This window comes from Notamacropus eugenii, chromosome 3 (genome assembly GCF_028372415.1).
Source record: "Notamacropus eugenii isolate mMacEug1 chromosome 3, mMacEug1.pri_v2, whole genome shotgun sequence".
Classification (NCBI taxonomy): domain Eukaryota; kingdom Metazoa; phylum Chordata; class Mammalia; order Diprotodontia; family Macropodidae; genus Notamacropus; species Notamacropus eugenii.
The window spans coordinates 430,808,071-430,823,811 of NC_092874.1; the positions used below are offsets into that span (position 1 = coordinate 430,808,071).

The 15,741-nt window shown below is 44.5% G+C and overlaps 1 protein-coding gene across 1 annotated transcript in view; it reads left to right on the top strand.

The window, feature by feature from the left end:
* Positions 1 to 233: 233 nt before the first annotated feature.
* Positions 234 to 15,741, top strand: part of FGD5 (FYVE, RhoGEF and PH domain containing 5) — a 175,500-nt gene continuing 159,992 nt past the window's right edge. Inside the window, exon 1 of the mRNA XM_072598387.1 lies at positions 234 to 389. Within this exon, the coding sequence (XP_072454488.1) occupies positions 377 to 389 (13 nt within the window). The 5' untranslated portion in view covers positions 234 to 376. The remainder of the gene's footprint in view (positions 390 to 15,741) is intronic.

Sequence of the window (15,741 nt, forward strand, 5' to 3'; positions counted from 1 at the left end):
AGCCGGGGTCCGAGCCGCGCCCCCCCGCAGCCACTCAGTCCCAGCGGCCACTGAGCCCCAGCCGACCTCCCTCAGGCCGGACTGTCCTCTCGCCCAGCTTGGCCGCTGTAGGCGCTCGGGCGGCCCCGCCCCCGGAGCCCCCTACTCAACTTCTCCGCGCCCTCTCCCCCGGCCAGCGGCTTCGGGGGCTTCCCCTCCTCTGCCTGCCCAGGCGGGATCCGGAGAGGGTGGGGGAGAGTGCACGCGCGACAAAGACGGAGAAGGAGGAAGAGCACTCGAGGGGAGCCGAACCCTGGACTGCCAGGGCCGTGGGACCATGATCTGAGGCGGGGGACTGCAGAGAGCGCGGCGGAGAGTTGGCTCCGCTCTTTGGAAGATGAACAACGCAGGTAGGTGTGTCCGCGGGGCCCGGGAGAGGCGGTAGTGGGGGCGGGCGGGCGGAGGAGAGCAGCTGCCCAGCCCCAGACCCCTGGGGCTGCAACACACTCAGACCCCCGACCTTCCTAGAAATGGTTCAGGATCCCAGAGTGCCCAGCCTCGAGATGTCCGTCCCTGCCAGCTGCGGCCTCTGGGGACTCAGGGTTGGGGGGCTGGGAGCATGACCAGCGGGGCACTGGCCCTGCTGGGAGTGGGATCAGCGAGCGGGGCGCTGCCAGGGCTGGGAGCAGGATCTCTCCATCGCGCCCGGCCGCGAGGCAAGACAGAGCGAGAAGGGGACGCGCTGGACCTAGGGAACTTTGGCATTCCCTGAGCCCCAGGGGCGAGACGGAAAGGTTGCAGTTGACAGGCAGAGAGAGACATTTCCAGCAGTCGCATCCCCTGTAAGAGTAATAAAGAAAGAAATCAATTCTTCCCCACCCATCCCGGGGAGGGGCTCTCCACGCGGAGCAACTGGTGTGCGCCGGGGGAACCAGCAGGGAAGTTGGAGAGCTCGGGCCTTGGAGGCCGGTGGAAGCGATGAGGTTAGGGCTGGAGGAGCTGCAAACCTCGTGGGAGGGGTCCTCTTAGCAGTGGGTGTCCCGGGGCCCCTTTCCGCATTTCAGGATCTGCCTTTAGGCACAGAGGAGCTGGGACTACCCAGTCGGGCTGGTTCACACTTCATTCTGAGACTGGAGCTGGTTATTTTCTTCTCTTTTCTCTTGGAGTGACCAGATTAGAGAAGAGATGGGAGACAGTTTCTAAAAGAGCCTCTGAGTTGGGAGGTAGGGAGAGTAACACCCCTCCCAATTATCAATTATTCCAAGCCTCCCCTAGCTGTATCTGAAAAGGAGGTACGCGCACCCTAGATGCTATTTCGAGACGGGGTGGGAGAGGGAAGCTGTTCCTGCCCCTTCGCAGCCCACCATCTCCCCGTTTCCGGAGCCTGAGAGCCCGGACCCCCAGCGCCTCTCCCCTTCCGACCCTTTGAAGCGGATGCCCAGACAACAACCTGGCAGGCGGGCTGCGCCAGCAGTGCGGCTGCCCGACCTGCCCCACTCACTGGCTCTCTCCGACTCCGTCTCTGGGTCTCGCTCCGGGATAGTAATCTACTATTCACCGGCCTCCCTCCCCGGGGTCGGGATGTGAAACGAGCTCTCTTTCTGCCCATGTTGGTGCCAGTCTTCGAGAGCCCTCCCTTCAGCGGTACTGTACTCTTTCCTTGTGAGTTTACCCACCAGAGTCCTGAGTTCACAACCACGAAGAATGCGATTAAAAAAACAAAACAAAAACAAAACGCTTTTCCACAGTCTCTGAACCATCTATACACACATCCCTTCCTCTCGGACCACCTCTGGCTTGGGGCTCCTTTTCTATCTCTTTCCTGACTTCATACTGGAGAGAAATACCCTTTTTTCGGTTCCAGATAGCACCTTGCTGGGCCCTGCTCCCTCATCCTCTATCCCAACCCGGGGGTTCAGAACCAAGGAAGAACACCACTGGGATGTACTTCCGGGCTTTTGGTGGGTCTGGGAGATGTTCCCCTCTTGTGCATCTTTGCCCCCTATTTCTTTCAAACCCAGAGTAGGAGATCCTTCCTTGATGATATTAGGGGAATAAAGTCCCCAAGAGGCCAGGCCACAATGTGGAGGCAAACAGCCTTGATCAACTTCATTTACTCATACAAATATACTTAAAACACCTCTTCCCCCATTTAAAAAATTTTCAAGATGCATTTTTCATGTCCAAAAAAAGTGACCCCACTTGCACATCATTAAAGAAACAGGAAGCCACCATTTTGCCTGTCTTGGAACCCATATCCTGCTGCTTGCTGCTTTTTTTTTACCCTTTTAATGCAAAAAAAAAAAATCACTGTCTGCTTTAGGAGCTAAGTGCAGGCTGGTGGCAAGGATCGGGACTGAATATGACAAAGAAAAAAACTCGTTCGACTTAGGATTGAGAGTCAAAGGGAATGGGGGTGTTTTCAGCAAAGACACATATAGACATGGGCTTTTGGGGGTTTCAGGGTGATTTCTTTGGGTATGTGGTATTTGTAATTAGTATGTAGATCCAGCCAACATTTCCTGGAAGCGGGGGAGGTAGAGGGGAAGGGGGCATGGCTATTAGCTCCATTCTACAGAGGAGCAGCCTAGTAGAGGGAGGTGTAACTGTGATACCATACACTGTATATAGATAGGGAAGGTGGAAAGAGAATGCTGAGCCCCAGGTCTACCACCTTGGACCAAGGTCCCCACCACTACCTCACCTCCTCCATCTGAGCAACCCTACTGCAGCCTTAGTCATTTTTTTCCTATGCCCTAACTCTCTTTAAAACAATAGTGAGAAAAAAAATGAAACAATAGTGAGAGTTTCCAGCTTTCCAGAACTGCAGGGATAATGGGCCAGATGACATCTGCCTCTGTGAGGCCTTTCCTCCCTGTTCTGTGGCCACCAGCAGCTTGTGCCTAAGCTACTGCCATGTGTAGGTTAGAGTCTTCTAACAGATATCACTCTATTGACTGGGAAGGGGCTGGAACAGGGCAGCTGTCATGGAGCAGCATTTTTATAATCATGCCAAGTGATCGGCCATTGATTGGAGAGCAGAAATATACAGTCTTTAGAGTTCACCCAAGAACAATGGACTGGGTGAGTAGCAGCTTAATTATAGATCATTAGGTCATTGCCTAGGCATTTTAGGGGTACTCAGTACTAAAAGTTAAATTAAAATTCAATTGAATGCTGATATCTGAACATCTGGGTGTGGGAGTTCAATTGGGAACTGGGATATATCACAATTAAAATGAACTCTGGGCCATAAAACTTGAACTTCATTGTAACTGTTTGGAAGCTCAGACATGGGACTTGTTTTTCTGAGAATCACAGACCTCAAGTCATGGAGACCTTCAAGATGAGCTAGTCCACACTTTTTATTTTACAGGTGGGCAAAGAGAGGCCCAGAGAAAGGAAGTGACTTGCTAAAGGACATGGACATCTCCTAATTGGAGGCAATGGGGACATTAGAACCCAATTTGAATCTTGGCTTAGTGCTCTTAGTAATCTCTACTGCTAATAGTTAATTTTACCTTAAAAAAAAGTTTGTCCTCCATCCATACTTGTAAAACCACAGCATAATAGAAGAGTCAGAGCCATAGACTATGCTTGTTTTCTCAAGAACCAGGCAAGCTGAGTGCGGGCCAATTCATCACCAGTAGATTGGCCACTAGGTGATAAATTCCTTGACCATGGGAATCCATGAAACAGACAAATACAAAATGGACTTCAGTGCTGTGTGTCTGGCACCTGCTGCTTCTGCAGTAATGGTGACGAAGTAATTGAGAAGGAGGCAGAGTTCTAAAGATCACATGGTTTTGAAACCATCTACAGACATTAATTATGGATACCTAAGATATAACTAGCCATTCTTTTACTTAAAATTCTGCCAAGATAAGAAGTGGGAGTAGAGCTAGTGAGATAGGATGCTGTGACAGGAAAAGAAATGTTGACACCCTGGGTCAGAGTCCCAGTCAACCCACTCTAGTTGTGACTCTGATGGACACTCTTGATGTGATCTTCTTGTCCATTGACCAATAAGTAAGCATAATACTGGAGACATAATGTCTGGTATATAGTAAGCACTTAATAAATGCTGCTTCCTTCCATAGTGAAATCTGAAGAGATAAGAGGGAAAAGTAATTAAGAAAATTTCTCTCATCAGAAGCCATCAATAGAATTGCTGTTTCCATCGTTTTCATATAGGCAAACATCACTTGGCATCTAAGTACTGATTTCTTTCCTGCCAACACTTAAATTGTCAACTTAATGGAGATGAACTCAAAGAATCTCAGAGCAAGAGTAAGGAGCATCTGCCTGCTCCAATTGCCTCATTTTACAAAGGTAGAAAATGAGACCCTAGGAAAGCTCAAAGGCTCATAGAGGCTAGCTAGTCTAGCCCCTTCTTTTTGAAGGATTAATACATGAGATCCAGAGAGCTTTAGTGACATTCCCTGGAGGCAGGTGGCTAGTTAGTACTTAATCTGGCACTAGAAACCAGGTCTCCTGATTCCCAGATCAGGGCCCTTTCCTCTATACTGCACAATACTGACTTTTCTAGTGCCCTCATAGTGGCAGGTCAAGGAAGCACAATAGGTCAAGGGTATGATTTCTCTGGCTGGCAGAGAATGGATGTAAACACTGTAGTGAGAAGTAAGTGATGACCCAGGATTTATATAGCAAGGGTTTATTTTATGACGGGTTAGCTAACTTTCCACCCCTTCTCCTCAGGACAATAGCCAGGGGTGAGAAGAGAAAGGATCAATTCATGCCTAGAAAAAGGAAAACCCAGTTTGGCTGTTGGAGTAGATCCATTTTGCCTGTAGAATGCAAATGTGGAGACGATATTGTTATCAGAGTCAAGTTCAGTCATGTGGTCAAAGCTAAGATCATGAATGTAATACTCAATGAATCTTTTTTGATTCTGTCCATATCTAAGATACCAAATTAAATGAGAAAAGAAGAAGGTACCCAAGAAAAAGATGCTAAATGATGCTTGTCTGAATGAAAGGCATGGTAATGGCAATTCTATTGATGATTTCTGATGAAGGAAGTATTCCCAACAAGGTCTCTCTGGTACCTTTTCATATTTTGTTCACTTGTATGTCTCCACTACTATGCCTACTCATTTGTCCCTGGACAAGAATCTCACATATCAACTAGAGCCATAACCAGTATGAGGCAATCAGGGCTTTGTCCCAGGGTGCCAACATTCAAAGATTACATTTTGTTAGGTTTGCTTCCATTTTATGTTCCACAGACTGAACCCAGTCATAGACTTAGCCAAACTTTGATTGCAGACTAAAATCAGATTTGGACCATTGACTGAACCCAAAACCCAACCACAGAATAATCCCAAATTTTGGCGACAGTCTGACCTTTAATTCTACTTACAGCCTTTGCCATAAATCTTGATTAGAGTGCTCCTTTAACTCCAGCTACAGCCTTGACTCCTAACCCCAGCCACAGAAAGACCCCCTAAATCCCAGCTGTATAATAACATGTACTAGAAGGATGAGCCAGGAACAGGACCAAGCTCATTTTCTTTGCTACCTGCCTCCTCAAATGTTATTTGTTGCTGTTCAGTCATTTTCAGTTGTATCCAACTCTTTGTGACCCCATTTGGGGTTCTCTTGGTAAAGATATTGGAATGTTTTGCCATTTTCTTCTCTAACTCATTTTACAAATGAGGAAACTGAGGCAAGCAGGATTAAGTGTCTCGCCCAGGGTCACACAGCTAGTAAGTATCCAAGGTCAGATTTGAATTCATGAAGAGGAGTCTTCATGACTCCTAGTCCAGCCAGCACTCAATCCACTACTCCACCTAGCTGGTCCCCTCAAAAGATAACACAATCACTTAACATGACCCAACATCTCTCACCTCTCTGCCTTTGCACTGCCAGTCCCCCTGCTTAAAATGCTCCTCCTCCCCATCTCTGCCTTTTTGAAGCTCTGGTTTCCCTCCAGACTCAGCTAGAACACTGACTTCCATGGAAGACCTTTCCTGATAGATCAGTGGCCGAAGCAGCCCCTCTGAGTTTCCCTCTGTATGTATCAGGTAAAACCCTATTCATGTGTATGCCCTCTCCCATTTGAATGCAAGCTTCTTTAGGCAGAGACTGCTTTTGCTTTTTTCTTTGTATCTTCTGTGCTTAGCGCCATATTGGGTCCATGGTAAGAGCTTACTACATTCTTGTGACTGATTGATGGATCTGGGCAAGCGGTATTTATCCCCGAGGGCAGGAACTGGTCCTTGTTTTAACTTTGTAGCCCCAGAGTGGGACACCATGCCTATCTTCATGGCTTCTTATTCTAACACTCTATAGGATTTTTAAAAATCTAGTCAGTATGGTTACTCCCCCCAGCTGAGGCAAACTGGTCAACCTTTGTGTCTCCACCCCTGCCCTGCCATAGAGGGCCCACAAGACTTACTAGAGGTCCTCATCTCATGTTACTATCTTGAAATAGCCTTTCTGCTACTCCTTGAAACTGAAGACTATCTGGCTTTTGTCAATATATCTCCAGTATCTTGCACATAATAGGCACTTAATAATAATTGATTGGTTGATTAATACCAACAAGGATGTAGGCGCCATTGTTTCTTCTTCTGGCAGACTCAGGTACAATGGATAGATAGGCTGATGGGCTTGGCATCAGGAAGACTTGAGTTCAAATGTGGCCTCAGACACTGACTAGCTTTGTGACTCTGGGCAAGTCCCTTAACCTTTGTGTGCCTCAGTTTTCTCATCTGTAAAACAGGGATAATAACAGGACAAATGAGATAATATTTTTTTGAGGATCAGTTGAATAATATTTGTAAATCGTTTAGCACAGTGCCTGGCACATATATAGATGCTGGCTATTATTTATCATTATTAGTTTGCACTGTGTGTGTGACTGGCCCATCTGTTTTTCCTGGAAAATATTCATTTCCTGGCTCTGTCATTTATACCACTTCCCCTGTGGGATCACTCCATGTCTCTGAGTTATGTTTGGGGGCAATTCTGAACTTCAGTTGTTCTGAGAGTATAGTGACTGTAGCTACACGTACAACATGACTGAAAGAATATTGATGTTAAAACATGAGCCTTTGTCTGAGCTTGGGGTCAGAGAATTGGACTCATAGTGAGCACGAAAAATAAGTGGTTGTTAAACTAAGTGGAATTTAACCAGTTTCAGGGAAGATGGAAGGTAGATTCCAGGAAGAACTTCCTGAAATGGATCACCCAGGGACATTATGGGAAATGTTTGGGAGAGGGGAGGTAGGATGTGCCTGGGTCAGGTTGGCTCTTGTCCAGTCCAAGATGTAGGGTCTGGCTTTTGTAAATATTCTTTACCCATATCCCCACAGTCACAAGAAGACCGACTTTGTATGTTAACTTGTTCATCCAGGAGGGAGGGCAGGCTTGAGAAAGAACCACGAACCAGAGAGAGCAGCTGGTACTTTTCTGCAAGGCTGGTGTACTGGGGGTGACACCTGTGTCCTCTAGCATGTCCTTCCTGAGTCTGACAAATGCCACTGTTCCCCTCAGGATGTTGAAGAGAACATAGAATCCTAGAGCTTGGAAGGGATTGTTGTGGTCATGAAGTTCATCCTCCATTTTTTAGAAAGGTTGTGGGAAGAGGTGGGGGAAAGATCATTGGACTTGGAGCCAGGAGAGACCTGAATTCAAACCTGTCCTCCGACTCCTCCAGCTGGTGGGCACGAGTCTCAGTTTCCTCATCAATAAAAGGGGCATAATGATGCCTTGGGGTTTTTTGTAAGGATCCGATAGATATAATGTGCTTTGCAAACCTTGAGGTGCCATAGAAATTTCAATTATTATTTCACTGACAAGGAGACTAAGCAACTTGTTCAACATCTCAGAGATGAGTGGGGCCGAGCCAAGGCTAGATCTCATAGCTTCTGGCTCGGGGCATATTTTTCTTGGTAGTAGAGCTGAGCATCCTAGGTTACCACTGACACTGAGCAATCTGAGGCAAGTCACCAGACCATTCCCAGGCCTAATTCAATAAGTTTTTATTAAGCATCTGCTATGTGTGAGGCATTGTGCTTGCCTCAGGGGTCTATGAAGACAAATTTAAAACAGCCTCTGCCTTTAAAAACCTCTGTAGCTTAAAAGGGGGATGTGACTTGTAGACAGGTGGGAATATGCATGATAATTTGAGAAGCAGGGAGAATAAGGAGATCAGAAGAGGCTGCCTGTGGTGCAGTGAAGTGTTGGACCTAGCATCAGGAAGACCTGAATTCAAATCCAAGCCTGAGTATACACACTTAACCTGCTTGCCTCAGTTTCCACATCTGTAAAGCTGGGATTATAATAGTACTCCCTTCCAGGGTCATGGTGATGATAAAAGAATACAATATTTGTGGATCATTTTGAAAGCCTTAAAGTGTTATATAAATGCTAGCTATCACTTTTGCTAGAGGAGATGGCGCATGAGCTGATCCATGAGGGATATAGGGATACAGAAGGTTGGAGGTGAGAAAGGAAGGCATTCCCTGCAAGAGAGAAAGCCTGTGCAGGGACCCAGGGATGGCAGATGGAATACTAAATTTGAAGAAGCAACAAATAGTCCACATTAGGCAGAAAGGAGAAGAAAGTGCAGAAACATGCATTCTTTAACACAGCCAATTGAGAGAAAGCCTCTGAAGAAATTTGACCCAGAACATGCTATTGTAGTACATTATCCCCATGTAATACATGGTAGAGATGTCAAGGGCATGGCATGAGTAGATGAAAGGCTCCGTGTTTGGGAAAAGAAGCTTGACCCCAGGCCTGTGCACAGGTTAAAGGCCAGGTGAGGGAGGCAGCCCGGTGGTTTGAAAAGAGTAGTGGTCTGGAGGTCATGACATAATCCTTTAACTACGAGAACCTAGAGCAAGTTACTTTTGCTCATGGGGCCCTGAGCTCAGCAACAGATGTGATTTCACCTAATCTAACCCAGAACCAGGCCACCATGCTGTTTCCCAGCCATTATCAGACCATGCTAAACCTTATGTACCCTTTCTTCCTCTTTCCACATCTCTCCTTTATGAGTTATAACCTTCTCAAGTGCAGGGATTGTCTGGCTTAGCACAGTACCTGGAATATAATAAGTGCTTAATACTTATTTTTATTCATTCATTCATTTTGAATCTCCATTTCCTCTTCTGTAAAGTGGGGACAAGGGACTTGGGGAGAGGCTGTGTTAGATGACCAGTTACAAAGTCCCTCCCAAATTTAACAGTTTGTAATCTCTGAGATCGAACAAATGAGAAGTGGTCTTCTAGGACCCAGATGTAAAACTCATTATTCAAACATATTAGCAGTTTGGTTTGGGAGGCATTACCTGGAAAGATCACAGCTCTCTCACCTACTGTAACCTTTCCTCAGGAGTGCCTTACCCACGGATCAATAGGATGCCTTTAATGAAGAATGGGTTGGAGGGGTGGGAGAGAGAGGCTCTTGGGAGAACACCCATTTTTCATGGCCCTGCATACTCCTATCCCCTTTCCCTTGACATCCCTGCAAAATGCCAACTGTGAAGGGTGAAAAATGAGTTCTCCACCCCCTGGGAGAATAATATTACACAAATGGTTAATATCTGACATGAGGTACCTGAAACCAATATAAAGTAGTGCATAATGTGTAGGGCTGGGCTTACCCTAAGTGAAAAATGGAAAGTTGGCAAAATGTGTCTTTCAGGGCAGAGCCTTTGGCACCTTGCCCCAGCCCCTCCAGTCTCAGCTAACCCAGGTCCCCTTCCCTAAAGAAAGTAGAATCATAGGATTTTAGTTGGAATAGAAAGGAAGGCAAGAAGGCAGGAGGGATGGAGGAAGGAAGGGGAAAAGAAGGAAGAGAGGAAGGAAGGAAGGAAGGAAGGAAGGAAGGAAGGAAGGAAGGAAGGAAGGAAGGAAGGAAGGAAGGAAAGAAAGAAAGAAAGAAAGAAAGAAAGAAAGAAAGAAAGAAAGAAAGAAAGAAAGAAAGAAAGAAAGAGAAAGAAAGAAAGAAAAGAGGGTGGGAGGAAGGAAAGAAGAAAAGATTTATTAAACACCTATCATGTGTCAGGCACTGTTCTAAGTACTTTACGATTATTATCTCATTCAGTCTCACAATAAAAGCTAAGACATAGGTGCTATTGTTATCCCCATTTTACAGTTGTGGAAATTGAGGCAGACAGAAATCAAGTGACTTGCCCAGGATAACATAGCTAAGAAGTATCTGAGACTAGATTTGAACTCAGGTTTTTCCAACTCCAGACCTGGTGCTCTATCCACTGCACCATTTAGCTGCTGCTAGGGGGTCATCTCATCCATGGCACCAGCCTCAAACAAGAATGGGGGAAAACAAATCTGCACATAAGGATCCTGGAAGGCTATATATTGACTTAATTTTAAACTGTAATGTTAGCTATGCTTTATCTATTTTGTTAAATATTTCCCAGTTACATTTCAATCTGCTTCTGGCTGTATTTGACAACACTGTTCTAGTTCATCCAGCCTTTTTATTTGATGGACAAGAATAGCGAGGTCCAGAGCAGAGAACTGACTTGCTTGAGATCATGTAGGTAATGACATATACAGGATTTGAACCCAGCTTCTTTGATGTGTTTTCTCCTCCCCTGCTGCAGCCTTGCTGACAGGCCTTATCAGAATTCCTACTCAGGCAGTCTCTGAGAAACTTAAAATATTTCCTCCTCAGAGGGATTCATGAATTCATAGCAAGTTCAGCTATGGAATGAATCAATTGATCAATCAATCAACGAGAATTTATTAAGCACCCAGTATATACCAGGCATTTTGATAGACCCTGGAGATACAACATAATTCTGTTCTCAAGGAATTTATATTCTACCCAGAGAGTCACAATGTACATGATTGAACATATGCCAAATAAACAAAATAAATTGGGTGGTTGAGGGAGGCCTAGTAATTGAGAAAGATCAGGAAAGGCTTCAAAGTAGAAAGTGAAGGGGGAGCTGAGTTATACAAGAAGTGAGGGATTCTTTGAGGCAGAAGAAGGAAAGATAGTGTTCTAGGCATGGGAAATAGGCAGGGCAAAGACATTGAGACTGAAAATGGAATTTCTTGTGAGATACAGCAGGAAGGTTAATTTAGCTAGACTTGTAGAGTGTGGGAAAGAGGGGTTAATAGATGATGGACGGAAAAGTCAGTTGGAATCAGATTCTGAAAGGTTTTAAAAGCCAGCCCACCCCTCCACCCCCAAACTGATAGTGCCTTCCTCTTATATTTGATATTATAGATAGGCAATAGGGATCCAATGGAGTTTAACTATCAAACAAATTATAATCAGACCTATGCTTAAGAAAAATCACTATGCCAGCTATGGGAAAGATAGAGATCTGGTGGGATTTCAGACTTTGAGATAGTGTCGATGGGAAATCTTGGGCCAAGCAGACTTTGCCAACTCCCTCTCAATACTACTCAATACCACTACCTACTTAATTATAAGACTGGTGCTAAACAAGTCAAAGATACCCATTAGCCAACAGCTTAGAATCCTTTCTTGGAATTATCTGATCTTAAAGATGGAAGAGATTTCCAAGCTCATTCAGTCTAGCCGTGCCCAAGTCATGAAGTTCTTCTGCAATCTAAATGGTCATTCTGCCTTCCTTCAGCACCAGTGGTCAAAAGGAATCTAGCCATCTTTTGAAGGAGCCCAGCCTGCTTCTGAACATGTTTCATAGCTAGAAGATGTTTTCCTTATATTAAACAGAGATCTGTTTTGCTTCAGGCTTTACTCTAAATATACTGAATACGAGACAATTCAGTAGAACATGGCTCCCGTCCTCAAGTGCTTACTGTCTAGAAGGGGTGTGTGGTATATAAATACAAACAACAATTCAGAATGATTCATGCTAGGGACATCAAAGCGATCAAAGTGCTAGACAAAGTCTCAGGATTAAAGGCCATTCCTGAGTAGAGAGGTCAGGGAAGGCTCTAAGAAGTCCCCCTGCTCAAATCTCCCTTGTGGTGCTTACTGTCTTTGTGATGTTGGATAAGTCACTTAATCGCCCTAGAGCTCAGTTCCTCATCTCTAAAATAGGGAAGGGGTTCAACTTGATGACCTCTTAATCTCTAGATCCTAGATCTGAGGTTGGAGTTAAGCTGTAAAGTATTGGCAAAAATTTATAGACTGAGAAAGGAAAGATCATTTCAGACACAGGAACTAGCATGAACGCAGGTGGGAAAGTGTGAGGTACATATAGGGAAAAGCAAGGAGTCTATTTTGGCCAGAACATAGGATACGTGGAGGTTAATGGTACAAGGTAAGTGTAGGATGGCACTACATTGTGGAAGGCCTTGAATACCAGCTAAGGAGTTTGAAGTTACTTTGGTAGATAGTGCTATTGTTGAGTCATTTCAGTTGTGTCTGACTCTTCATGACCCCATTTGTGGGGTTTTATTGGCAAAGATATTCAAATGGTTTGCCATTTCCTTCTCCAGCTCATTTTACAGATGAGGAAACTGAGGTAAACAGGGTTAAGTGACTTTCTCAGTATCACACAGCTAAGAAGTCAGATTTGAACTCAGGAAGATGATTCCGAACCATCAAAGGAGTGATAGGACCAAGTTTGTGCATAAATAAGATTTGTGGGTGATGAAGTCAACTGTAGATTGCATGGAAGAAAGTGTAGAGGTGAAAAGATCTATCAATTATTCAACAAGTCAAGTCATCAAGCATTTCTAAGATGTAGACTATATACCTGGCAGCATGGTGAGTCTGAGAAAAAGTACAAGGAGAAAGAAAAACAACTGTTGCCCTCAAGGACCTTATGTTCTAATGGCAAAAGACAAGACATAAAATGAGGCTGAAATGGATTGGGTAGCCTCTACTTTCCAGAACAAATCTAGTTTGGATTCAGTCAATGGGCCACACTTGAGGACCTAGAGGGACACGTGGCCTCAAGGCCAAAGGTTCCCCACCCTTGGTAGAGAGTCAGAGTTGGAGCCTGGAGAAGAATGAAGGCATGTTTTCCTTAAAATGGAGATTCTGGGAAAGACCAATTAGAGGAACTAGTCTCAGGGGAAGAGTATGCTTCTACTAAGAGAGAGCCAGGGGCAGTGAATTTCCAGGGTAGGAAGACTGCTGTGGCACGGTGGGAAAAGTCTGGAGAGACAAGAGAATGAAGCCATGGTGGTCTGGGCAATTTCTTTAAAATGAAGTTTGTGACCGTCCAGGGGGAAAAAAAAGGCTACAGGGGTAGAGTAGACTCACAATGGGAAAAAGCCAGAAATAGAACTTCCAGAGTGATAAAGGAGCTGTGACATTTATTAAGTGCCTACTCTTAAACACTGTGCTGGGTATGGGGACTCCAAATACCTAGAATGAAACAAATACCTACCATGAGGCTACCACAGTAACAGAGATGAATAATGAGAACCTGGGCCAGGTGGTGGCAGTGGGCAGAATTTCAAACATGAAGGAATAGGTGGTAGCACTGGCAAAAAAAAAAAAAGTCATGAATTCAGAAATTAGAGCAGGTTTTGAGATGAGAGAAAGTAAATTCATTTTGGGATACATTGGACTTGTAGTATAGGCCACCCAGGTAGACTTATCCTAAAATCAATTACCTATGTGGAAATGGAGATTCAGAAGAGGTAAAGATTGGAGATACAGATTTGGAAGTTTCCTTCATAGAGAGAAGGTAGTTAAAGCTATTGGAAGGGATGAATCAACAAGCATTTATGAAGTCCCTGCTTGGTGCCAGGTATTGTGCTAAGCATTGAAGGAAACGCCATAGTGAGGAAGGCTGAGGAGAGACTCCTGGGGAAGATTGACCTTAAGGGATTGGGGAAGAGGCAGAGTAAATGTAACAGCAACGGCAAAAAGAATTACTAGAGAAGCCAAAGAAATGAGAATATGGAAGCCAAAGAAGGAGATGGCATTTAGGAAGAATACAGTGTTGAGTGATTCAGAGAAATGAAAGAAGATAAGAATTGAAAAGGGACCATTGGATTTGGAAATTCAGAGGTTACTAATGAAATCCTGGAGTACAGTCTCAAGAGCAGTGAGGACAGAAGTCATATGGGAAGAGGCTGAAAAGAGAATGATTGGGCTGTAAGAAAGTGGAAGCGTTGGGTGTGGACTGCTTTTCCAAGACATTTGGCAGCAAAAGGGAGGAGAAAGATGGGATGACACCTAGATGTCCTAGATTAGAACTGAAAGAAGTTTTTTGTGGGATTAAAGTGACCTGTAGGCAGATAGGAAGAGTCCTGTGGAAAGAGATTGAAAATACATAAAAGAGAATGTATTATTGCTTCTGAGTCCTATAGGAAAGAGATGGGCATGGTTTGGAGAGATTAGCCTTACAAGGATCGAGGGTACCCCTTTCTTTGTGACAGGAGGAAAGAATGGTCAAATTTACTTTGATAAGACAATGGGGAGGTAGAATGATACCCAACCATACCCTCTTCCCCAAGTCCTCCCATAAGTTGCTCTTTACACATTAATGCATCCTGTGATTACAGCAACTGAGCTGGGGGGTGGAGAGAAGGAGAAAGAGAGCAAATTCTCTCTCCTTTCCATGCAGGTCACATCCTTTCCACTGCTTCTCCTTCTGAACTCTCCATTGGTAATTGATTTGTGTAGCAACGAGGTGACTTGATGGATAGAGCACCAAGCCTGGAGTCAGGAAGACCTGAGTGCAAAGCCAGCCTCAGACGTTTACTAGCTGTATGACTCTGGTCAAGTCACTCAATCCACTGAAAAAGGAAGTGGCCAACCACTCCAGTATCTTTGCCAAGAAAGAAGTCATGAAGAGTCAGACAGGAGTCAACAAAAATGAATTAGCACCTCACCTAGCCCACCATGTACCTTATACTGCCCTTTGAATGAACTTCAACTTTTCATTTTTCAGAGACAGTGGGCAAAATTCCCACTAACAGTAATTGCTGCTCTTTGCCCTGGAACAAGTTATGTGTTCTCCTTTGTAAAATAGAAAGGCTGGACAATAATGATCTCTAGTATCCTTTCCAGCTATCGTCTTAGGATTTAGTGATTCAGGGTGTCTTATGATGATGATCATTTCCAGAACATTCCCACGAGGGAAATGTTATTATTCCTTGTTTATACCTAGGAAAGCCACAGACAGGCTGAGTGATATCAAGGCTGCCAGTAAATAAGTAAGTGGACTTCAGGTCTACGTGTTCTCGTTCTCCAGAGAATGTTGTTACTTATATCTGCCTTTTTTACACTTTTCTGGGCCTGTTCCAGGAAGAATTTCTTTAAACGGTCTTTATAAACTTACCTCACCTTCCTGCTTTCTTAACTAGATTTGATTTTTTTTTTAATCTCCCAATTAGGAGGCATCAAGCAAGGGAATGTGTTTGTCAAGTTGTGTAACTGTGATGACTCACAATCCTCTTCAGGGAAAGGGCTCTTCAACATTGGAGAACTTTCCAAATAACTGAAGCTGATCCCTTTAGTAAGCGCTCAAACAACTCTATTTTAACTGTTTTGGACAGAATTCTTTCTACACTGTATCGTATGCTTCTCTGCCAACTTAAACAGAATATGTTGAATATTATATTTATCCTCCTTGAAATGTTGCTACCACAAGTGCTATCCCATTGATTTTTCTTGTTCACTCAGAGTTATCAGTATAAACATCAGTTAATTCCACTGCACTGTTGTATGATGATGCCTTCAGAGGACGTTCATTAATCCATTCAACAAAACATTTATTAAGTCTCTACTGTGCTGTGCACTAGAGAAGATATTTACCTGAGATATGGCTCCTGTCTTCATAGAACTTACAGTCTAGTGA